The 26,755-nt window shown below is 38.5% G+C and overlaps 1 protein-coding gene across 3 annotated transcripts in view; it reads right to left on the bottom strand.

The window, feature by feature from the left end:
• The window catches only part of syt1a (synaptotagmin Ia), a 140,338-nt gene that overhangs the window by 12,770 nt on the left and 100,813 nt on the right, over positions 1-26,755 (bottom strand). For 2 of the 3 annotated variants that reach the window (XM_068306332.1, XM_068306333.1), the window contains 6 exons: positions 24,636-24,841; positions 13,365-13,537; positions 10,478-10,603; positions 6,230-6,397; positions 4,859-5,026; positions 831-948 (listed from right to left, as the gene is read on the bottom strand). In XM_068306332.1, coding sequence (XP_068162433.1) covers positions 831-948; positions 4,859-5,026; positions 6,230-6,397; positions 10,478-10,603; positions 13,365-13,537; positions 24,636-24,810 — 928 coding nt within the window. In that variant the 5' untranslated portion in view covers positions 24,811-24,841. The remainder of the gene's footprint in view (positions 1-830; positions 949-4,858; positions 5,027-6,229; positions 6,398-10,477; positions 10,604-13,364; positions 13,538-24,635; positions 24,842-26,755) is intronic. The other variant, XM_068306334.1, reaches the window with a different exon arrangement.

Genomic DNA, 26,755 nt, shown 5'->3' with positions numbered 1-26,755 from the left:
AGCAGAAAGAGTCAAGGCGGGAGGGAAGTGCACACTGGGGAATTTCAAATGAAACCCCAGACAAAAGTAAAAAGAGAGGAGGGAGGGATAGACAGCAGCTTATTGTGTGATTTTGCATTTGTTTTTCTGTGTGCAACACAGAGCTTTATCTGTGCAGTTGATCAATATGATGTTTCAATTTCAGCTTTATGTCACAAGAGTTTATGTTAATCCTTATTTAAAGATCCTATAGACTATAAAAACAAGTTATCTGCATCACACTGCGTAAACATCAGTCTGTTTAATTACTGGCAGTCATTTCCATCAGCATTTGGTCTGCTTTTTGTGTGGGAAATATTGGTTGAAAGTGCAGACAGATAGCTCCTTTATGCACCTACTGCCCTATTTGCTGGTCTGCCCACTTCAGAAATGACTGAAATCTAACAAAGTGAGATGATCTTTTGCTTCACACCAAATAAAAACTTCAAAGAGCAAAATGTTTAATAAATGTCACATGGGTCCCTCTTTGATAGGTGGAAATAGAGACGTGCCCCATGTCCATCTCTCCCCATGTTTGACCTTATTTTTAGTCATCATTGGACTAGAAATTGCCATTTTTTCAGAATGTAAACCCGTGCCAAACCTTTCAGGTATTTTTATTGGAAAGCTCAGCCAAAGTAATTTTCGTTCATTTCATAACTGTAATTATGGCCGTTGAGGTGTTTGGGCGGATGCTGGTGGAGTTACAGAAAAGGCAAGTTCTGTGCTGCCGTGTATGTATAATTACAGACAATGGCATGTCAGAAGGAAAGTCAGTGGGCACACAGGCACACCATTACAATTTTCCTCACCTGACAAGCCTCCCACATCCATTTTCTTCAGGTTTTTAGCCTCCAGAATGACCACAGTCAGCTTGCCAGCAGTGGGAACGTATCGCAGAGAGAAGCAGATGTCACCCAGCTTCTCTTGCTGTTGGACAGGCAGAGACAATGCAGAGGTGAGAGCAGTTTTAACACAAATAGTGAGTCCAATTTTACTGCGTCACTTGCTCTTAGCAGATGCCCACTGGATGAAGGAGAAAAAACAGCTCATAGTTCCTTCCAAAAAACATCAAGATTGTTCACTGAACCAAAACTTAAGCTTTGATTTGCTGATTTTGGCTATTATCTGGCTCCAAATCTCCGCACAGGACGGATAATAAAAGCTGTAAGTATTAACACATCAACATGAAAAAAGATTGTTAAATGACATTAAGGGTCAAAGTACAGTGCACTTAGAGTGGGCTATAGAGTTGTTTACAGAGTCCAATTTTATTTACAGCACACATGTACATAACATTTACATAAAAGGCTGAAAGATGTTTTTGTAACTGATTTCAGTACGCACATTTTAATGCAGAGTGAGAAAGCATAGGAAAAAACAACATTTGATATAAGTAATGTAAGTATAGCATATACAGGGGTAAGTATAGCATATACAGTACACAGTACATATATACACAGTATACTATATATATAGTATACAGTATGTGTGTGTATATATATATATATATATATATATATATATATATATATATATATATATATATATATATATATATATATATATAAAGGATGTATTGCACTACAATTATTTTGTATAATAGGATCAAGTATACTATTTATACTACTGCTGCAGTCACTGAAGTTGTGCAATTATATATTATATGATGATATGTAAATTATATAATTAATTTATCATTATATAGATAATGATAATGATAGATGTATAGATATCTATCATTATCTATATAATGATTTATCTATCATTATCTAGATAATGATAGATAAATCATAATTATCTAAATAAATCATTATCATTATCTATATAATGATGGATAAATCATTATCTATCATTATCTATACAATGATGGATAAAATGCTAAATAAAAAGTTTATTTAGCATTTTATAGAATTCTATTCTACAGGTAAAGATCTGAAAAAATGATCAGAAAGCTTAAATCAAAGACAATTAGAAATCAATTAGAAAAAGGGATTCAACCCATATTTCTAGTGACAGTTAGGAACAATATGATAATTAAGTCAGGTATTATAACAGATCATTGTTGCAAAGAGAGAGCTGAGCCAAAAGACAATGCTCTATGACATACACTTTGGCCATGAGTGCTGACCAGTGACGTAGAGAATGTGACTGCAGATATAATCAGCTGAACTTCCTTTGTAGGCAGCTGGCTTATAGGGATGAGGTGAGGAGCGAACTGGGGGGGCTCAGAGTAGAGTTGCTGTTCCTCTGCTTTAAAAGGAGCCAGGAAGGTGGCTTGGCCATCTGGTTAGAAATCCTCCTGGGCTCTCCCATTTGGAGGTTCTCCAGGCATGTCCAACTGGGAAGCGACCCCTGAGTAGACCCAGAACTTGCTGGAGGGATTGCATATCTTATCCGTCCCAGAAACACCAAGGAATCCTCCAGGATGAACTGGAAAGTGTTGCCGGTCACGGCAAGTTTACAATAGACTTCTTAGCCTGCTGTCACTGCGGTAAGTGGACAGAATCATGTGGAAGGATTTGGTTTTGAAAAAGATCAATGTGAAACTAGAAAAGAGTTCCAGAGTTACATCCAAACACTTTTTGCTTTGCTTCCATTCCTGTATAGATTTTGTAGCTTATTTTGACCAGAATGCTCCTAATAACAGCTCACACTTCTTTGTTACTCATCACTGAGATGGGAAAGTATTGACTTAAGCCTCTTCACTGGTTCAGACATATCACGAAACAAGCCTCATCATCATGCACCGAACAGGGAGCAAATTCATTTTCTAGCCATATTTCTTATCAACAGAAGCAGGGAGCAGCTCTCAGGTCACATCTGCTTTACATGTGACCATTCTGAATTAGATTATAAATCAGAAACGAAAGGCACCTGAAAATCAATCCTAGTTTCATTTCAGGAGTCTTTAATCAAGTTCCAATCAAGTCTTATTTTCATGCCCAATCAGGGAGTGGGGAATGATTTTAGAATGTTTTGTATAGTTAGGGATTGTACCAAAAATGCATCAAAGAACACAGAAGATAAATCTCCATGCTACTCAGAATCAGTGACCAGGATCTTAAATGTTTTCCATGAAGCTACCTTTTGTTTATCTATGGAGCCCCCGACTTTATTTCTGACTGTAAGAGTAATGACAATTGTGTTGCAAATCCAAACCTATTTGAGACTCACAATCACAAGTTACACAAAGCTATTAGAATGAGAGTTTTTCCCTGTTTCCTTGACATTTGAAGATTCCCAGTATTTTCCACGGATGAAAATTACTGAAAAATTAGGATTTTTCATGGCAAAAATTCACATTTCTTTGCCTTTGGGTTGGAGCTTACTGTGTCCGTTTCCATTTATGTCTTGTCACGTCTGTTGTGTTGATATAAATATACACAAATATCCCAATCATGATCTCACAACCCTTTGTGATTTATGTGGTTTATGGATTGATACTATTTTGGTAGGTGTTAGACACTGGAGTGCTCACAGAGGATTTAATTCGATTTCTCTGAGTATCTTTATTTAACATATTTATCTACTTACTTCCTACATCAAAGGTTGATTTACTGCAACCTCTCTGCTGATCGTGAAGTTTCTATCATTAAAATTTCCCTCTGAGGGAAAAAACCGATTGGAAAATTCATTCACTTTGCATGTTTGCTTACTGGATATGAAACAAGAGTAAAGAGGCAATTAGTGCAACTTAGCATTAAAGCAGGCGTAAATGGTTAGCCTGGTTCTGTCCAAAGTTCAAAAATACGCCTACTAACAGCTTTAAGGCTCAGCGATTAACACGCTGCATCTTGTTTGCTTAACTCAGGGGCAGTTCTCTGGTTGCTGTAATGATAATGCTTTTTCGTGTTCTTGTTCTTTTTCTATGCTCCCTTTTTCTTTTTCCTCTCATTAATATCCCAAAAATACTTTTTACATTGAAGAAAAAGCTGTACTCTTCTACAAGGCCAGAAAAATTCTACTGCTTAAATTAAAAATTTCACAGTATGGCTTTACTGAAACCATACAAAGCTTTAGCTGCATTAAACAATTACACAACATTGCATTATGAGCTTTAACAAGCAGCATTTTTATGCTTGAAAATACTCAGATTTGTGTTTATCCTGGACCATCAGGCATTTAAATTATGAAAAGAGCAAAGACATAATCCTTTGGCTTACAGTCATCAACAGGTGTCATTGCTGACCTGCTTACTTCTTTACAGAAACATACTGCATGATATACTGAGAAACACATGCATTAAGTTAAGTTCATGATAATGTTCAACTAATACTTAATAATAAATATTAGAGATGGCTCTGTTGTTTACTCTCTAATGAGTTTTAATATTAGAAACCATTACTCCGGTGTCGCAAATCTTGTGTGAAATTGCCAGGTGTAGGTGTGTGACCAAACGTAAAGGAAGTGAAGTAATGCCCTTCAACTCAAACAATACCACCAGTTGTTTGACGCTGTAATAATTAACCTTTAATTCAAACCAAAGTAATGCTAAAAAATGAGGTTCCCCTGGTAACATGTGCTATATGCCATGACATTTACCATGAAAATTGAATCTCCTGAACTGTTGCCTGGAAAGTCGCTCTTCTAATTATTGAAAGGGAAGTGTGGACATCTGATTAAGTGACATTTCCAGGAGAGATGGATTATTTCAGTCAAGGCAACACGTTTGTAGTTCGAGCACATAAAGCAACAAACTAACCACTGAAACAACGACAGCTAGATGTACAGAGATGGACGTGGCACATTTTGATCTCATACCTCTTGACTTAACATATTCGAGGGCGTGAGGAGACTTTTGTCATGTGTCTACCTGCACGGGTTTCATAAGTCTTACCTCCTCTTTCTCAGCACTCTGCAAATCCCGCCACTCCTCTGTTATGTGGCTGAAGTCCACCTTGTTCATGGGCACCTTGATGTCTCCAATGGCATCGTGTTTGGAGAAGCGGTCGAAATCATACACCGTCATCACCAGCGTCTTTCCACCAAGCTCCACGTAGGGGACCTGAGCAGGATGGCAACAATAAGGGTGAAAAAAGAAATGCCGTCCATTTACAGTGTCTGTCTCTATTAAACTCTTTCAGTTTCACTTCACACAAGTCATGTTTCAAATTTGATGAATGTGTTGGCTTCCAGTCTCTTTTGCTTCTGAAAGGCAGTCATGGCGTCTGCATGTTCTGTTTGGTTCAGAGTGAAAAGGAAAGATGGTGTAATGATGTGTATGGTTGTGTTGCTGGATTTCTCCGCAAAAAAAGTGACTGTTCATTTATAACAACACTGTTTGAACTGAGTTACCAATGTTCAGATATACCCAAGGCATTTCACGGAATCATAGGTACATGCATTTTATTTAATTTCACTTGTCATTAATGATGTCAAGAAAAGTAATACATGTGTGCCTTTGGTGTGGGTAGTAGGTGATGAGGGCGACTGCTTTCAAATCAATTGCTATTCTTCCAGTCACTGCTCTGACTAATGGTGTTATCAGTCCTACAAGCTAGACTGGGTAAAAAGACAAGTGTGTGTTTGGGGGACTGTGGCACTTGGGATTCTTAAGTGTCTTCTGGTTCTTAAACAAAACACATTAAATAGAATTGACTTGTTAGACAACAAAAAGCAAAGCAATACAGATAAGACTCTCTGGTTTGTTCTTAACATTATCTCCCTAAATCATCTTAGTGGTGCTTGTTATCACCTGTCCTGTATCTTTTCACAGATTTGTAATGAAGTGTGGCAAAAACACACCCCAAAAACCTGGTGTTGAGCTGGATATCAAATCGCATTATGCTTAACTTTTACACCTGCGCCCTTCAGTGCTGGATGTATTGGAAAACTTCCTTGTACGCTGAACAACAGCCATGCATCTGCCGTGGTCAAGGCAGAGCTGGGATGCAGCAATGTTTCCGCTTGTGTTCATGCAAATCTTGTGAGTCTCAGTGTGTGTGTGTGTGTGTGTGTGTGTGTGTGTGTGTGTGTGTGTGTGTGTGTGTGTGTGTGTGTGTGTGTGTGTATGTGTGTGAAAGTGTAACTGTGCATGTGAGAGATATTGTCAAGAGCTTGTTAATGTGCCAGCTGGTTGCTGTCTCCTCATCTTCACAGCATTCAAGGCTGCATGCAAATCAGATTGTCAGTGGAACCAAATGATCTCCAGGAACAAACAAGTGCTTGAAATACCCAAATGTTTTTGATCATTCTGTTTAAAGAGTACCTTGAATGTGAACTGTTCATTGAACACAGGATTGAGGGTCTTCCTGTGGACCTTGGTTTCAAACTTCTTCTTCTTGTCAGGCAGTAGGTAGACCTTTACATATGGGTCAGATGTGCCACCCATGTCCATAGCTGGCAATTCTGCAGCCTGGATGATCCCAACTATGAGCTAAAAGAGGAAGATGAGGGTACAAAAGTGAATGCATGTGACAGAGAGCTGTAGAGAAACCGTATCGTAGTTAAAGGTCAATAAATGCTTTTTAGTAATTGCTTTCAGACCATGACACACATTGAGAAGAGAATGTTTTAATCACATGCCTCTTCTTTAGATATCACCAGCCGTCATTCCTTAATAATGGCAGCTTCAGAAATGTTTCAGGGTCATTTTGTGGGGATGTGGATGAAATATTAGAAGGTTCTGAGATGATAAAGGTCAGGACGTGTCATTGCATGAATGAAAGGAATGTGTCTCTTCACATAAGGCCAATAATTGATAGCCACAAATGTGGGCCTTGGGAGCTGATTGACCTGCCAGTCAGCACTTCTACTCAAAGGCCTCTCAGGAGGTCCAGCTAGTCAGTCAATCAAGTTCCTATCAGGCAGCCATCAAGCAGCAAACCGGAGACTGACCAGGGCATTTGGCCATGAAGCTCTGCAGCTGTCAGGAGCTGCATCAGTTTACAAGTGACACGGTGGTAAATCCTAAAAATTATTAAACCAATATCCTATTTTGATAATCACCATCAGTCATCATTCCATCAGACAACAAATGTTTTGCACTGTCTCTCTGATTTCCACTATTGCATCAATGCAGTCTGTGGCCTGTAATTTATAGAAGAGAAATGGAAATGTTAATACGCAGTTAGTGGCTTCATCTAATTGTAACTTATTAGTGTTTCATGGCACATTAAGAAGAGCTCAAATTCAAAGCGAGCAGCAGGTGCTACTGGAAGTCAAATATTTTTGTAAATTGCAATTAGTCCCAAAATTTTAGTCCCAAAGTTTTTCCTTGAATCACATTCAAATTAATTTTCCAAAACTGTGCTTGAGTTACCTTTAGGAATATTCCTTTATTTCCAGCCAATCTGGTTGGCCCTGTTTCGAGATGTTAACTTCACTCATGTTTTCCACAGACGATGTTAGATGACACCAATGTGCCTATTGTACTTACATGAAATGAGCTTCTGTTACATATCTATTTCCTTGAAAGTCAACTTCTAAGATGCATTCTAACAGGTTTGGAAACATTCTATCACACAGCTTGAAGTCTTATTAAATTTAGCACTAATGGAGTAAAACAATGTCACTGCAGAACGCTCTGCATTTGAAGTCAGTTTGATCCTTTGCGAGTTTATTTTAGATGCATTTAACAACTGAAACAACACAGTTTCTGTCATTTGCAAAAAAAACCCCAAAACTATAACATGGCCATAATATAGAACTATAAGCAAATTATAATTATGAGCAATATTACTATTTGTGTTAATATCATACAAAGACAAATTTGAAATGGGTTACTAATCATTACTTTTTCTTTAAGCATTACACTCATCACAAATGTGTGTTTGCACATCTGGGAGTTTGTGTTTAACTAAGGACTCAGCCCTGGAACAGCGTTGGAATCAACCTCTCTGAGTGTTGCTCTCCAGCCCATTCAGCGGCACAGTGGACATAGGATGGTGATTCAGCCTTTGGCATGTTATCTTGGAGAGCTTTGTCTCAGTGCATCATAGCTCTGCTGTGACCACTCTACACACACATACACACTTCCAAAGACCATCTGATAGGGACTGAAGTGCTTTGTGGTATTTCTAGGTCTCCGTGAATTTCAATAAAAATTTTTAAAAGGCAATAATATAAAATTCTCAAATGCATTCCTTTTCAATAATGACTGTGAAATTGACATGCTCTGACTGGACACGTTAGGTCCGCTCTTGACCTACAAAAACAGCAATGAAAATGGTAACGATGCTGGGAGTAGGAATGATACTGTAATTCCCTTCCTGCTGTGCTAAGAGGGCTCTTTGTGGTTCATTTGCTGTGTATTTGCCTGATGTAGCCATTTCGTCACTCCCTGAGTGATTTGGATGTTTTCCAAAAGCTTTTCATCTCATTAGTGTATAAAACCCAGAATCATCAGCACCAAGGGCAGCAGTCATTTATGGTGTTTAACCGACAGAAACAAAGCCGAGACTCATTGCCATGAGGAGCTGACATTAATCTGAACGTCTTTTCCCTCTCATCCTGCTGTTCTTGCCTCGATCTCTGTGCTAACACAAGTCAGTAACCCTCCCCCTCCCCCCCTTTTTTTTCTTGCCATGTTGGGACTTTCAGTCCATCATAGGAAAGTCTCTTAGTGTAGTTTATGAAAGACATCATATAGATTTGCTCATTGTGGGGCCTGAATATGAGCCATATCATTTCATTTGTGAGGCTAGATGGCATAAATATGCTGCTCACAGTATTTTCTGAGTGCCCTTACTTAAACAAGCCATTTGGGATTCATACTTGTGGCTGTAACTAAATTAGTTGTCCATGATTTTGGCCGGCTGGCAGTTCGGATGGCCTGCAGGTGTGGTGAAGCTCCTACTTAAACATTTTCATTCATGTTTAGAAGGGCAGTATTCAACAGGCTTTGCACCTTCCTGAATTTAACAGTCAAGGTAACTTCAAGCAGCAAATGGTCAGGTATAATGAGGACGGAAAATGTGTCGGATTGGTGAAAGTAGGGTCTAACCCCACAACTTCTGTAATTTTTAAAATATCCAAACAGTATGACAGTATGTCCCTTTGTGAACAATTTTAATGCCCCACTATTTCAGAGAACTTTTCACCCCATTTTTCAGATACCATTGCACTAAATACAGAGTAGAACTGCCCTATATCAGTTTAATAACTGGCTCCTCTCGTCCAGATCTTGCTGAGGAGAAGTTTGTATTATCTAATTCAAACAAGGGAATTTAATCGCTTAAAAGCAACACAGAACAGACTATCTTCATGCTTCAGCGACAAAGCAAATTACCCCAAGACTAGACAATCTTTGTTCCCTGTAATATCCTCTCTATAAGTGCTTTCACCTATTCAGTAATAACTGAACTTTCAAATGCAGCCCTCTACTTTACAAGAAGCCAAATTGAACCAATCACCTGAGCTTGTTCTACTCCAGCAGTTCCATGGTGCTCACATTGATTGACTTAGCCTCAGGATTAAACAAAAAAAAAGTCTGTTACTGAGCTGAAAGTGGGTCAGATGAATGGATGCCTCCTTTGGTTTTTGGGTCTGTTTGTCTGAGCTTCTTTAACTCTGGAGGCAGCCGGAGCTGAGCCCAGTTTCTCTGAAGCCGCTGTCACCAAGTGTGAAAACTGTCATGCCTTCATTATATTATGGAGCTTATTACCATTGTTATAATGAACCTCATAAAGAGACCTGTCAAACACAAAAGACTTATCAACTCTGAAATGTAATATTGTCCACATAAATCCTCTTTTCATAAAACGAGCCATTTCGTTGAAATAATATATAGTAATGTTGCTGAATTTGATTATCGACATTTACTGTTTTAATCTCTGTATTGACGACATTTGGTGACACATTTTCATTACTAATTAGCAAAGATTGTTTTAGTGTATATTGTATAGGGATGCACCTGTGAAAGCAGGTGAATCAGCACGTGAAGAAGCAGTAAGTGTTACTGTCAAATCTCATGCTGTCAGTTCTGTTCATAATGGGGAGTTAGCTAGCCCAGAGAGGGACGATGCTGTGTTCATGCACCGCATCTATTATCTGTCAGACAACATCTGGTGCCAGGAAGTTGATGTGCTTCCTCATTCGGCTTTTTAAAACTCAGACGCTGGAAAGAAATAAAACAGATGGATATCTGCAGGGGCTGTTTTCAATCAAGTAGAAAGAAAGAGAAATAAATAAATAAAGATAGACAGAAATAAAGAAAGAAAGTCAGAGCCAAAACAAATCCCAACACTGTACAGCGTCTTTACAAGCCTCAGTGACGATTGCACAAACTTGATCACCATGATACCCCTGTGAGATTGCTTTCAAGCTTCAGTGACCAATGTGTATTTACAGATGTGGTGATGAAGCCAAAAGAGAATGTCGTGCAAAACCTGGATGAGTCCTGTTTACTCTCCAGAGCGAAATGTTGGACTGGATCAGTCGGGTGTGACCGTACTTACGAAGGAGAACCTTTCACAAAAACGACACACACATTGAGATTCATAGAACAGATCCTTACCGTATTCTCTGTGAAATTATAATCCAGGGAGTACTGTAATTTGCCAAGTTTCTGGTCCTCCTTGGGCTCAGCTTCTTTCTCCGTTTCAGTCAGCCCTGTCTCTGCATCCTCCTCATCCTTCAAGGCCTGAAGGAGACACCCACCAAGAGTCAGTGCCGCCTGTTTGTCGCTGGTGCTAGCACCCAGCCAGCTGTTCCCTGTCCAGGTCCTGCCCGTGGACCTACTCCTGTAAAAGCTGCCACTTGTTTTATGTTGTGTATGGGGGGAAACGGGGGGGAAGCAAGCACTAAAACAACATAGCAGTTAACACCAGGACATGCTCTGTGATGCACTAAAGCCCCGGGCCTGGTCCCTGATGATGCTTTTCTATCAATCTCTGGATGTTTCTGTCTAAAGGAAGGAAAGATCAAATGATGGCACCAGAGATGAGAGCAATGGGCAGGCATTAGAGGAAGACGGGGGAGGGCAGAGAGACATAGAGTGTGGATAGATAAGAAGGAGAGAGAGATGCTTCCAGAAAACATCATAGTAAGACAGTTCTGTTGATGTTATTTTGGGCAGATCAAGTCTCACACGTATCAACTGGGAAGTGTCTAAAGTGGCAGTGAGACATGAAGTTGCCCTTGCGCTAGCCTGGCACTGAAGAAAGGGTAGCAGGTGGTGGCATTGGTAAGGGGTTGTGGGAGGAAGGGCAGGGGTGGGGGATGGAAGAGTTTGTTGTAAGACCAACATGCGATTGAAGAGGCAAAGACTAGTTCTCAAGGTCAGTCATTCAGCATCAAAAGTTGCCTTCCAACATGTCCCTTTAGTCGGCATGCAGAGCATTCTCTGTCGTACAAACTGGTGCTCTTATGTGATTCCCCATTCTCAAGTCTGCTTACGCCCTCAGACATACAGTCACAATGCCGTCATAACTCCTGCAGCTTTTATGTTATCCCCTACATCGATAGTAGCTAGAAGCATCATGCCAGCGGTGGGTGGTTAGGTGTTGGTAAAGAGATTGTAATGCAGATCAGGGCCTGCTCCTATCAATTTGTCAAGTTGCTCATGTGAAAGCAAAAGGCTGAACAACACTGGTTTTAAAATTGTTCAAGGAGCCACTCAGTTTCCGCCTTTTGGTAACAAAGTAAAATTTGGTGGTTTTTTTAATTTTGTTTTTGGTGACACATGAAAGAGGGAAAAGCGGAGCAGGTAAAATGATCGAGGAAACAAAATCCCCTGATTTATCGGTAATATAATTCCATAAGATTAATCCAACTCTTTCGCATCCATGCTCCAGGAGAGGTGGGATTTACAGTATTTCAACTAGGATGACAGCTGTGAATGCAATTGCTACTGTGTGTCAAAAGCTTCCTTTTCATCAGCAGTTTCCAAAGAACATTTACTTGTAGAGCCTCTCAATCATTCTACGTTTGCTCACCCCCACTCGTTTGAAATGCAAATTGAGAATCAAAAGACAGTAGACTTAGGCTTGGCACAAAAATCAGCATGGTTCAACCTTGTCAAAGCGCAACCAGTGTTTCTCTCATACATATATATGTGCATATGCAGGTCGTACGCACATATATACAGTAGATATACATGTACTGTATGCATAGTTACATATATTTGGCTCTACGGAAGTCAGTTTTTTTTCTCAAGAGGCTACAAAAAAAGAACATCAGAGCAGCAGGCTTAAGAAGATCCAACAGCAATTGGGAACCTACCGCCAGTGACCATCCCGAACAGTCATCAGACACAACACAGATAAGGAGGACATAAAAGGAAGAAACACAAATTAAAACAACCACACACAGGAGTTAACACACCAGAGTCTGGGCACACCGGGAGAAATGACAGCTTACTTCGTTTCTGGCATAAGATTAACGTCACCAATAACAGCAGTCTCTTATTTTGATGAATGACTAATTGAAAATACAAACTGGATACTTGGGCAGTTTGGACAAATTGATGGAACACTTCCTGTAACAAGCTAATTAATGCTCTGCACCAAAGCTATTTCATTTAAGCAGCCAATTTGTGTTTGTTATCTGACTTAATAAATGACTTTTAAATTTGATCTACATTGCCTTTTACAATAAGAGAGACAAAGTTTAAAAACGTCAGCAGTGGTCTATCAACAGTTCATCCCTGATAGCAGAGAGAAAGCAGAAAACAAAACACTTTTTACAGCTTTCCACAGAGACAGCAGCATTATGACGCTATCCTGGTACAATTAGTGCAACAACACCATCTGAGGTGTCAGCATTCTGCTGCTGCCCATTCTTCACTGCTGAAAGTTTAATTAAAGCCCCTCTAATTTGTTTATCATTTGGTGATGTCATTTCTCTGGGTGGATACCACTTCATTACACAGCAAAGGTTACTCACACTCTTCAACAAGTGAGCAGGTCCTCATATGACAAAAGGAAACACCCACAGGATGAAAAGTTGGGAAAAAAGAGGAGAGACTGAAATGTTCTCTCTTCAGTCTTAAGTCATTTTAGCGACTTATTTTAATTCTCCTGTAATTACATTGAATTCTCTTCAAATTAAGGTAATTTAAATATCACAGTAAGATATACTGTATGTTTCTCTTTGGTAACAATCAATGCAAAATGCATAAAAAATATTTTCAGTGCAGTCGCAGTCAGTCGCATCTGCAACAAATTTATTGTCATGTTGATGGAATTACAGCAAATACGATCAATCAAATCTGTCTAAAAGGCCTAAAATGTTAAAGAAAATGGAATACTGCTAAAATAAAAAAAGTAAATACACTTTAGAGATAATTCTAAACAATCATCTTCAAATTCTAGCAAGACATCATGCACAGAGGATTCAGGAAATGAATCCATTCGTATTGAATAAACTAGCATGAGAGGAAACTGTTTCTCAAAAATCTTTACCTCAGTTTTGGCTCCGTCTTTGACGTCCTTCATGTTGATGGCATTTTTGCCCTTGTCTTTCCCCTTCTTTTTGTTTTTCTTCTTGAATATCCATTTTTTGCAGATGCAGAAACAGCATGCTAACACCAGGATGATCGCCACAAAGGCAATGGAGACAATGGCCCATGATGGCACTGAGGACAGAGAAAAGAGGAACAGGATTTGGATTCAACTTCTTAGCAGAATCAAGTGTTGCTTCTTCGCCCACAGAAGAATGGACCATTTTGGTGGAAGTGGGCCAAAGCTGCGTTTGAACTGAGATTGCGACAAAAAAAAAAAAAAAGATACCAACTGACGTGTGAGATAAAAGTTGGAGCCTGCAGAGTTGGCAAACGGGCTCAGCACCTAGCCAGAGCTTGGATCCATCAAGAAGTGGCAGACTTCTATTGATTGGTGCTGACTAGCAGGACCAGACACGATTGCACAGCTTTAGCCAATTTAGTGGAAGTAACAGATGTTGGCATTTTCCACTTGTCATTTAAACCAAAGATTTTTAGACAGCTGACACAATTACAGTGATCACCTGCCACACTGAACTTGCTGGAACTACTGTTGGTGGTAATTTTTTAGAGTGTGCTTGAGAGGCAATCACGGTAGAATAACCATGACAGGATAATCATGTAGGTTCATGGGGTCTGACACACAATGTCCACAAGCTCTCAGCCTGTATATCATCTTGGAAATAGTATGAAATAGGTATTTTGTGTATAAATTTAAGGCTGAGAATATTTTACAGAAAGAGAGCTTTATAGACAAAAACCCTTTCTCCGTATATAAAAGACGTCTAATCGCGTAGATTAAACAAATCCGCAGCAATTAATTCAATCCAAAGGAAGGGAAATTCACTTGAATTCAAAATTTAAAATCATCAATTCCAAGTAATCTTCTCCTGGTTAAAACTTTTTCATGACACAAATCTAAACTGTGATAATTTTGTGTGAACTATTTTCTAACCAAACTCACTGTTGCTCTTGAGAAGTAACCTTTTGGCTCATTTCTATTAGTCAAAAAGTCCAAAAATGTTTTGGCTGTATTTCAAGCATCTTCAGTCTAAACTATGCTTCCCCGTTTCATCAGTAATGATTGAACTTTTGAATTTTGTTCTGAGATTTTATTGTACTAATGAATTTTATTATAGGTTGCTTCAAATTGTTTCCCTTTTTTCTGTCAACTGAACAAATTGCGACAAATAAATGGAAGCTAGTAAATAATTACAGAGATGATGATGTAGACAATTATTTATCATATAAATACAGCAATTTCTGGACTACTGAGCGCACTGCAATGTAAGCCGCGCCAATTAAATTTGAAGAGATATAAAACGTTGTACATATAAAAGCCAAACCTGTCTATATGCCGCAGGTGTCGAGGTGTTGTAACATGGGATATTTACACAGAAACATGGTACACCGTAAGATTTTTAAATTTTTTAAATTAATTACTGCTTTAAATACAGTGCCTGTAACACGGCACCAAAAAATTATATCCTCTACAATGTCTTGCCATTGATTCATTGATGCCAAGCTTATTGCAGCAGCTCTGTTTCCTACATCGTCTTTAACTTAAAAGCTGCATCATATGGCTTTCTTCATGCGTTTCCATTATAAAGGGTGTGTATGATCTGAAAAATGTCAGTTCAAAACACAATCAAACTACGATAGCATCTTCCTCTACATTATCTCTTTCACCTGAATGTCTCACTCTTGTACTTCCTGCTAGAACGCTCCCTGGAGGCTGTTATCCTGTAAAAATCCATAGTTAAGACACATTACTGAAAGCGTGTGAAAAAAAGTAGTGGTTTACAAAATAGAATATAGGCTACTTTTAAGGGAATACATATCCATCAGAAATACTTTACAGTAGGTTATGCATCTGTTGTTATTTTTTAAACACATCCTGGTCAGCAGACAGAGTGACAGGAGTGATGGATGTAGAAAATATCATATGAAATAGTGCATTTTAAAAAGAACGGAGATGCAGAACAATTGATGTTATACAAGTTTTTATGAGGCAGTTTAACACTTGATGCTGCTGTCCAACTACGGAGAGACACAATAATTACACATTTTTGTGAATAAACCAAAAAGGAATATTCTAAGGTACATTTAAAAAATCTCTTGGTTGGAAAATTATGACTTCACGTGCTTTCATGATTGAAAATTTAGAAAGGCATGTAAAAGGTTATTTCTTCCACAGTGTGTTTTAACTACTCTGAGAAATTGGAAAACCAGCAGTCAACACTGTCATCCACAGACTCGGCTCAACAACACAGTGACAGCCATCTGCAAACACATGACACCTATCTCAACTACAGACAGCAGTCAGATAGTGCTCCCTCAAGCATAGACACAGGTCCAGTGCTCACCTCACACACACTCTTACACACTAGGATGGGAGACGAAGTCGGTTGTTTTAAGTGCAGGAGTAATACAGCGTAACATTAAGTCCAGATGGTCTGAATATAATGAGAGACCTTGAAACAGACATCTCCCTTCAGCAGTCATAATCAGTGATCCTTCATTTTCAGAAGACTCCAAACACCTGGCATCTCACCCACCATTTTTTGGAGAGAGGATTAGCAGACATTGAGTCAGTTTTAGGTGTATGTTTTTGGTTTTGTCCATGCATATGATTCTGAAAGTCAAACTGAATCTTGACTGTTGCAACGTTCCGCGCAATAACTTCAAAATTTGGAAGACTGAAAAAGACAGAAATAATAATCGTCTTATTGAGACAAACACTCAAGCAACATCTTCAGGGATTAGACTGACAGTAGTCAAAAAATCTGACAGAAAATATAAGACAGGTCAAGCTCCAGTCTGTTGAAGACTTAATCCGATCAGCACCAAAAAGACTCATCAAAACAGGAGAGCATATTGAGGTCTGTGATTTTGGTGATTTTGCTCACCAGCATTCAGCTGTGGTTTCTTTGCCGAGGTCCAACAGGAGAGAGAGAGGAAGAGAGAGAAGAAAAAAAATCGATGCTCTGTTGACAAAATCAATAAGCACTCTCCTCCAAGGGAAAACAGTGAGTGATGCTCTAAAATAGCTTTAGGATCTTTAGGCTATGGCCTCACCTGGTAATGGAGCATTGTAAAGAATCTCCGCTGCACGGAAATTCTTTACAATAAAAAACCCAGAACTTTAAAAACAAACAGCAAAAGCAGGAATAAACTGTGGGCCGGGTACTGTTTGTTGAGTTTAAAAATCATTTAAATACGGAGAAAGAATTCCTAATGGGATTTTTTTTTTTTTGCATTTCAATATCCTTTGTGATGAATTTTGGTGGTATCTGGTGGTGAAAAAGTCAATTCATCACCACACACTGTCCTACAATGGTTGCTAAATATGTGAGGACAACCTGATGGCCACCAGTAGAGACAGGAATGACATTTTCCATATTGTAAGAACAGGATGGAGGTTGTGTGGAAGAGGACCCCCTCAAGGCCAGTTTAGGTTAAGTGCTCTGAACAGATTGTGTTCCATAAAAAAAGCCATTTCTAAGACAAGAAAGGACTACCAAACAGTATCAGAGGATTCTACACCAGCAAAAACCTACCAGTAATTAACAGCCTTGAATTTCAGCAAGACTCCTAAATCTTATGAGATTTAAAAATATCATTAATAGCTTATAAATATTTATACCTCCACAATTATTCACTAGCTGTATTATAGTTGCATGTTGGTAATTCTATTTGTAAACACATGCAACTATTAATGAATTGATTCAAACTGTGTTCTAGATGCTGCACAGCTGATTACCAAAGGACTTTTCCCAAATGTCTGGTTACAACATTATTTTCAACTGTTTCCAACTAAACTATAAAACATGAGGAGATTATTTATTATGATTTAGTAGCACCAGGTGTCTTTATGCTCAAAGCCCATATGAGTGATTTTGCATAACTGCTGAACCACAACCATACCGATACACAAACATGTGATTTCTGGCATCCACGCTGGGCCCACTGGTATTACGTGACACATACCAATCCTTTCACATAGTAAGGGCAAAAGGTCTTTCAAGAGACTTGTCAGAGATGCGACAGGTTTAAATTTTATGTTAGCGAACCACAACAATAAGAAATCACCTCTCTAAAGAAATCAAAACAGAATAACAGGAATCAAAATAAATACACCTTATATCTTTTTTTCATAATCCTTATCATCTACACCTGATAAAATGCAATTCATCCACTTATAGAGAAAATAAATGACGAAACCACCATTATCTTATCAGTCAAGTGAGTGTCTTGCAATTCTGTTTTTCTTAATTAAAGGAACCTGAGTCCCAGAAAGCAATAAAAGCATCCCCTAATTAACTACAATGTGAGTATGTCATTTCTCGAGAGAGAAATAGAGTGAGAAAGTGAAAGAGGGAGCGAGAGGGAGCGTTGCCAGCATGCACACACTACACTCCAACTCAGCACTTATCTTTCGTTCCGCTGAGCTACATGGCACGGAAAATAGAGTTTCCTTAATGGGTGGGTGGGCCATGATGACATCCATGTTTGCTGTTTCTCAAAGCCTGCTTTTCAGTACTTCATCAAAATACAGTAATCCCTTGCGCATTCGCGCATCAACACACCTGGCTTCACCTCATTGCAGATTTTTAGTAGGTAGTCACATGATACCGTACGCGCATTCTATTGGCTGACGGCATCTGGAAGTGCGCTATGTTCCGTGAGTCTTGTAACGCAGCGCACTTCCGTGAGACACACAAGTGCTTTAAACAGTTGATAAGAGTGTGGGAAAAGGTAATACAGATAGAAAGTGGTTTAATATCAGTATGCGGAGGGTTCATAAACGTTTAAATTACCGTAAATAATAAAATAGTTTGTCGCTACATTGCAGAATATTGTTTTTGCGGGTGGTTCCTGGAAGGCATTAACCGGGGGTAAGGAGGGATCACTGTAGTCTGACATGCTGACCTCTGTTCTGTGAGATCCGTGCAATGGTTTGTGTCAAACTTGGTGAATACCTTGAAAGTTTTCAAAAGCTGCACAGAACTGGCTCAGAGTGACTGATTTCATTATGATTGGATATGATTAGATCTATGATTGGAAACCTTTGTGTTTTGTCTAATTTAGTCACGCGTTGTGAAAGAAAAGCGTGTAATAAAGATTGTGGAGGAAAACAACAAAAACATGAGGATTCTGTTGGGAGGATTATTCCCCCTTGATTAGTACAGACATGCACATAGTTAATTTTAAAATCAGCAACACTATAAGCTTCGGCAGATGAGTAGTAGTTGAAGAAGAGGAGGGAAGCGCCTCGAAAATACCTTGAGCTGAGATCGGTTTTACATTCACTCTGTCAGTGTCTCTTATGAGCACCTGCTTCACTCAAAGGTTTGTTACCACAGAAAATAAAACTGTAAAAATATTTACACATGGATGTCTAGGACACGTTTTAGATTTCATTTTGTGGTCTACATTTTCCAAACTGCAGGACGTTGGTTTAAAGCTCTTCCTGAAAACAAACACAAGTTCAGAGAAACTGTTGACAGACAAAAAAGGAGGAACTGAAGCCATCTGTTCCTTCCTGCAGGGAGGTGAGAGCGATTTAACCCACAAATGTAACAATTAAGGAATAAACAACTCCTTCTTTTTCCAATCAAAATAAAACTATTTCTAGGATGCAGGATGTTTACATGTTTGTTTGTTTTTTCTCAGCATACCAGCAGAAATGGAAATGTCATTTGCCGGAAAGCTTCAGCCTAGCTGATTTTTCCACAGATGAACCACCATCAAGGGTCTGGCCCCCTGAGAAGCTTATAAAATCTGAGCCGTGGAGGGAGGCCAGAGAGCAGCAGCTTCAGCGTAAACCAGAAAGACATTTTTCACCAGCTGACATTTAGTGTTTCCAACAAATATTGTAGATATTCTAAAAGTCACCTGAGATATACAGTTATAGGTAAAGGGAATAAAGTACATGGAGGTCATTGAGTCATTCTGTTGGTTTAACTTTACATGGAATCCAGTGAATGAGATAATTTTGACCTCATAAGGAGAGACACATGCATAGAAAGATCAGCCAAGTTTCATTGACAGTCTGTTTTTTTATATGTACATTTGAACACGCCTTTTTTAATTCGTTTACATAGGAATTGATCTACTAATACTCCTGATTACTTTACCCATCCAACATTGATAGCTAGAAATTAATTTCATACAACATGGAGCACAAGTTATTTTATTAATCCACATTCTTTTATTTGTAAAGGAAGATGTTCTGATCCAGATAAAACATCCAACAGCTGAATGCACCTTCCTATATCTGTGTAAATTTGACAAGAAAAGGTTTTTTTGAACTGGACAGAGTCTGGTGTCGTTTAAAAGAGAGTGTGTGTATACGGGTGGGTGACTCTATTTCGTGTTACATCTGTGTTATATCCACTTGCAGCAACCCACACTAATACGATGTGACAGGACCCTGTTGGTCAATTAACCTTGACATTACAATATTATCTTCTTATGCTTTGGAGAACAGCTCTGCCAGCGCCCTTTCCCAGCAGTGGCTTGTATGAGCAAACAATATGACTACAGCAGGGAGCATCTTCCCACTATCGCAGCGATGACTGCTTGTATAAAAGCCTCTGAGGCCTCATCATAATGAAAACTGGATTCCTTTTGTACCGAACAAGGTTTAATTAAAGTAAGGTTGTCCTTTTCTTTTTCTTTTTAATTTGGTTAAATGACACATTTCTATTCTGTCTGTTTCATTATTCTAATTTTTATACACTTCCAGGAAATCCTATAAGTGGAAATGAATAGATAGTGTATTATCATTTGCATAAAGAAGCATAACAAAGGCATTTCCTTTTGCTTTCTATCTCAATAGAAGCAAATACTCAGTCCTAGAATAAGATATTGTTTATGTCCATACAAACCTCAATCCAAATGATTGCATTGTTAGTGAATGAGGATCTACAATGGATTCAGCAATGAAAAGCAGTACAGTAAATGTAATTTTGAGTTGGTAAGGAAAGATAATTATACATCATTTGAAGGCTACATATGAGCCATAAAAATCTTTTTTATTCACTCAGACAGTGTCTGAGTGAGTCAAACACTGTTTTTTGTTTGTTTGTTTGTTGGCCAGCTGGCTAAAAATGCTGTACAAATTTTATATTTCAGTAAATCAACATCAACTTTTTTAATTTCAACCAGCCACTGGCAGATGTGAACTCAACATGAAAAGATTACCAAAAAAAGAAAAGAGCACCACCATGCTTCCCTTAGGATAAATTTTGGTAACAAGGAATATATTCCAGCTAAGACTAACAATTTATTTGAATTAAATTTTGTCCTGCAATGTAGCTTTGGTCAGAATACCTGCAAAAATAATAATATTCAGTACCTAGAGACACCTAGAGACTTCCTGCATCAGCATCACTGATTCTAATCATTTGTTGTTATTTCACCGAGGAATTACACAAGAGAAAAGGATAGCACGTCATACTTTGAGGTTAGTTTGGCTGAAAAGTAATAAGATAAGTAATAAGATAAGCCTAAATATCACAAATCATTATTTAAAAAACGTTCCTCCATATTAGGGAAAACAAAGGTATGATTCCTAACCCAATTTGTACCAAAATATGAGACCACTCTGTTTTTATTTGAAGGTTTAAAGAAAGTTACATTTAAAATGTTTGAAGGTGTGATGTGTGGCCTAACAGCAAAGAATTACTGGAAAGAGAAACAGCATTATATATTCTCCTGAAAAGCCAATGGCTTGTCTGCGTTATTTGCCATAATGACTGGTGGAGGCAGCAGTCATGGATCAAACAGCCTCCGTGTTCAGAGGTTAATTGTTATTGGGAAGTAAAGCCCTGGGTGTTTAGAAAACTTACTGAAGAACTCAATACTCTGTTTTCCTTTGAGGCAACCTCTCCTCAATGAGAAGTCACAATATGGGTTAGCAGGGTTACACAGTCGGACTTCAGTGTGTTTGTGTGTGTGTGTGTGTGTGTGTGTGTGTGTGTGTGTGTGTGTGTGTGTGTGTGTGTGTGTGTGTGTGTGTGTGTGTGTGTGTGTGTGTGTGTGTGTGCATGCGTGCGTGCGTGTGTGTGTGTGTGTGTGTGTTCCATACACACTGTGGAAGTAAAGGCTCAATCATTGACAAATCAAGTAAACACTTAATTTTTGGGGCAGATGGAATAATTGCACAAATTTTGTGTAATTGTGTTGATCTGTTTAAATGACCACCTACTGCCTCTTGTTTGCATCACTGTAATCAAAACATTTCCTAACTTCTCCAAATGTTCATACATTATTTAATTTACTATCTATTACTGAGACATTGCTCATTAACTCAGTTTTATATCTTTATTACTAAATTTTAGTGGAAATCAAACTGGGTAAAATACATATTTTTAAAAAGAGATTATCTCTCAAAGAAACATGTTTCAGAGTCACTGAAATCAGCACAATTCAGAAAGATTTCTCAATTGCTTGAGCCATCAACCAACACATGAGACAATAGTGCCCTGCACGGAGTGTCCTGGGGTTTCTGAAATCCGACCATGAGGTCAGGTTGACGACTCCCGCTGACCAAACCTCCAAACCTGCAGAGCTTAATCTGGGTTAGAAGCCCAATAGAAAACTTTCCACAGCAGCAAATTCAGCTCCTGCTCTTATATTGCCTTGTTAAATCTGTACCTAACTTTCCCCAGACAGTATCGATATTCCATGCAGTAAACAAGTCTTAGGACATTTATCAATGGCTGAGCACTGAGGAGCAAACTTACTGCTTTTGATTGAAGGGATGGAGCAAGAAAATAGTAATTTAAAAGCTTGGAAAACTGATGTTTTTTGTGAAACTAAGATAACTTTTGTGCCTTGGGTACACAAAAGAAGCCCCAGTATTAGTTCTTCTCCAGATTACAATGTCAAAACTTCAAAGCAATAATGAATCATCTAATTTTGAAGATGATGTGAAAGAGTTGCTGTTGAAAGGCATTCAACGCTGAGGCAAAGGGAGCGTCAGCCTGAGCGGCCTCATTTTGAATTCACAATAGTGAGCATTGTTGTTCCTATTCATTCAGACTCTGGAGCAAAACCCAGTGTCAGAATATTTCCCATTTACAATCAATAAAAATGTCACATACCCTCGCAAAAGGCTAAACCTAACAAGCACTAACCACAAGGTATTGGAATAAAAATGTGTTATTTTATTTAGGTAGATATGCAACCTTGTAGAAAATTTCCAATCTGGAATAATTTTTTTTTCACTTTCTGCCCCATCACATCTTTCGAAATGAGAGTATGACTACTGGTGTACATAATTCATGTTGTTACTGAAGAAAAAAACATTCATAGCTTTCAAAGCCATTTCTGGCTGCAACCATTACCTACACATGAGCTTCTTCTTACATCCGTACTTCAATTTGTGCCAAATATAAAACACCCTAGGTTTCCATGGCTACACGTTATCCTGGATGGTGTAATGACATCATACTATTGTATATCTAATACTACAAAATTTCCCTGGCAGGAATATGGGGATGGAGTGCTTGATTCGAGGCATTGGTGATAAAGGGGAATGAGGTTTTTAAAATGTGAAAATAAAGACACAGTTTTGAATACAAGCAGGTAGAATAGAAAAACAGAAAGTCTAACAGAAATAATAAAGCAGACCTCATGCAATTCAACCCTCTGTTATTTCAAATACCTGAGCTATTGTTTCCCGATCTTTGTTATCCACTTTGACACTTTCGGCAATTATTTCTATCAAAACATCATTAACTATGACAATTCAATCTGATTTGTTCAAGTGATGAAAAAAATGAAGACAAAGATGCATTGGTGTTTTAAGTTGCCACTTGATTTGCTGGATGTCTTAGTAAGAGGTGACAGGTTACACCAACATTTTCACTGAAGTTCACACACAACAACCACTGAATCATTTTTGAGTCCCATTTACACGAGAATCACACTGAAGCTTTGGAATACATTTGTGTCTGGATCATTTTGAATCAGAGGGAGTGTAACTATGGACACTCTGCATGTAGTTGCAAGGGTGCTGAAAATCTTCCTACGCTTACTGGATGGTTGGACAGACCTGTACACATTCATTACATGCTTCTGTGTTGGAATGCCTTTCCTGGCACACACACACTTCTCACGTGGTCTAGTTTACATTTTAAATAGTCTTTTATACTGGGAAAGTTCTCTTTGAAAATTGAATTGTTTTGTTTGACCAGTTTGACAATCTAAAGAACATTAAGAGACAAAGACAAAGAGCATCAAGTTAATTTCTGTGCAGATTTAAATATACTCAGGTTTCTCTATCAATGATAATGTCAATAATGCATATGGAATTAGCAGGAATATTAGTTTAGTGAAGTTAGTCTTGAAAGAACAAGAAAAAGGTTAACACCATCAGAATGGGATCAGGGTATCAACCAACAGAACAGCTTTCTTCATGATACCAGTTACGGATCAGATGGCAGAAGCTCATCAGTTGTCGCCCTGGTAACCAAGAAAATGGATGAGAAGCTCTTTCGGGCCGTTTATCCTGAACTTTGTCATACATTATCATAATAGAAACAAAAAAGCCAATTTGTGGGAACAGAACACTTGCTGTTCTGCATTTATTAGCCTCAGAGTCTTAAATGTTGCTCTGTGCAGATAACCCTGTGTTAACAAAGCATGGACTAAAGTGGACATTTTTCTTTCACCTCACCACTGAGGGCCCTTCCACATATTTTAAAGGTTTTGCACATGAGAATTTGGACTTACAATGGCTGCTTTTTAGTTTCATTTAGTTAGAGTCTCCAGTTTTCTTCTCCGTGGTTCATCCATTTCAATATGTGCACAGTGCTTATGTTTAAGTTGTATATCTACCAAACTATTTAACGAATCAGAAGGATCATAACTTCTCCTTTCTCCTTTCTTTTGAGAACATATTTGTATGTGTCAGACACAAATCATTTTGTACAACATCCCAGTTACTGGACATAAAAACGGATGACTGACTTCTGTAAATTTTGAAAATGGCTGAAACTAACACCACATTTAAATTTTAATTGATCTGCAGATTGTTTTTAGAATAGCTGTTATGGTCTATAAAATGTAAAAAGGGTAAGTCTTAAACTTTTTTGTCAAACCAGCTGTTAAAATATTATAATGACCATCATACCAAATCAAAAACAGCTTGTTTGAAATTCAAAAGGATAAATTATTTCTAATCATAAAGATATTACTCTTGTAAAGCAGATACACTCACATGGGATTTTGTTCAGCTCGTTCATGAACTTGTCCTTCAGCTTAGAAAAGGCCTCGTCCTTCTCACCGGTTCCGGCGCCGGCCATGTTGGTGGTGTTGGAGCCAGCGGTGGCTGAGGAGGCGGCGGTGGGTTCAGGCACCACCGCCGCCAGCGCTTCCCTACGACTCTCACTCATCGTGGAAAAATGCTGGGAAGCCAGGCAGATGCTGGAAAAGTGTAAGAAGGGAAACAGAGGTTGTTAGTATTTTTTGTGCTGCTGTGACAGATGCACGTCAGCAGCAGAGCTCTGGACTTGTCAGATGACTGAGTTGATGCAGACCGTGTGAGCAGCTGCTGGCTCAGCCTGGGTAAACATCAGCTGGGCTCCAGGATGAATTGGCCAGCTCACTGGATTCAGAACAAAGCCACTCACTCATTGCTTAAACTCCAGATTAACATCACAGAGAAGAGATGAAAATCATTATTTATTAGTCTCACAGAGTCCAGGCAGTAAATCTCATCACTGCTCCTGGATTAAAGGAAATTATGGGATTTTACAACTCAACCATAAAGTGCAAAACAGAGAAATTAACTTCTTCCTAATCTTTTAACACCATGTTCTTTGTATAGAGCAGGTGTGTGTGTTCTTGTGTGTATGTGTGTGTGTGTGTGTGTGTGTGTGCCCATGCATTTAGGCACTGTGTAATGTACAGCATACAGCAGCAATATACCTGCTCATGTACATCATCGCCTCTGTAGGATGTTTGTTCTACATGACATTTTTCACACCATTTCATTAATGCTCCACGAGACACGTAAAATATAAAAATATAACACTGAATAATCCATTGTTCCTCGTTGTTAAGCTTCAAAATACAGTGAGCTTCAAAATATATATTCAATTATTGTGTTGGTTTTAGCAAAGAAACCATTAGAAACAAAAACTGCTATAAATAATTAATCTGAAATTGTTTTACAAACTGATTATTCTTTGACCAGTCAGATGCTGATTTTTTTGCTTGAAGAACTATTAAATTCTTTAAACTAGTTGCAGTATTTCTTTCATCTTCTTACCTTTTACAGCGCAGTATAATTTTTAACAACATACATATTGGAGTTTAATATGGAGTAAAATGGAAAGAATTTTTTTTTGGATTAAAAATAGTTGTTAAAATGAAGCTAACTCCTAATGTTCAATCGTCTGATAGTGAAAACATGCTGTTTTCTTAATTTTCCCCTCCATTACTATGATGGAACAGGACTATTTTAGACATGCTTCTTTTAGACATGGTATACTGGAAGTAATTTGGCTTGGTCACCATAGCAATCAAAGAGGATAATGGCACACTAAAGCTGTATAGATTTTCAGTGAGCACTCTGAATGTAGGTATCCTAATTTGTCTACTTTGCCACAGCATGTAATAAGTCATATTTCGCATAGTACTGTAATTGTTGCTAAAAAGGGTAGCACACTGGACCAAACTAAGACTTTTAAAGTGAAAAATCCAAAAGTAATCCTGTGAATGACATCCAATCATACTTATTCCTACACCTCAAAGAGCTGAAAGTGAGGTGCAGAGGCAATTCATACTAATATCTTTAAAAACACGAGTGAGATAGGAGCTTCAGAGAGCCCGAGTCCAAATTGTGTTTCTTTGAATGCACAAAATTAGGATTTAGCAGAATGTCAATTTAGGATTATCTTTGCTTTTCAGTTACAGTTTAGCTGTCTTCTGTGGGTGTTTAACTCTGATGAAAGGGTCTTAAAAAATTATTAGCTTCACAGTAATGATTAGGGAGAAAAAAACTCAACTATGATCTTCTCGTGCCCACTGTGCAGCTTCACTGTGTAGCAGCATATTCTCCGGCTTACTTAGTTGTAACTGAAGTTGGTTTGGTAGGGAAAGTCATTTCTCATTCTCTGCACTCACTGAGCTCAAGATTTCCCGGCTGATCTGGGAATTATATCTGGCAATGTCTCAAACGCAAACTTATTTTATAAACTCTGGGTTATATCCACTGCTGCTGCTGCTGAGACTTGTGCCAGCAAAAACTACCGTCAATGGATCTATTTTAACCGACCCTCATGTATGCAAAATCCAACAACCAGTTAAATCTTGAACTCTTGATGCAGAGATTTT

This window comes from Antennarius striatus, chromosome 22 (genome assembly GCF_040054535.1).
Source record: "Antennarius striatus isolate MH-2024 chromosome 22, ASM4005453v1, whole genome shotgun sequence".
Classification (NCBI taxonomy): Eukaryota; Metazoa; Chordata; class Actinopteri; order Lophiiformes; family Antennariidae; genus Antennarius; species Antennarius striatus.
Note: the sequence above shows the minus strand (reverse complement) of the source record. Positions and strands in the feature narration are given on the sequence as shown.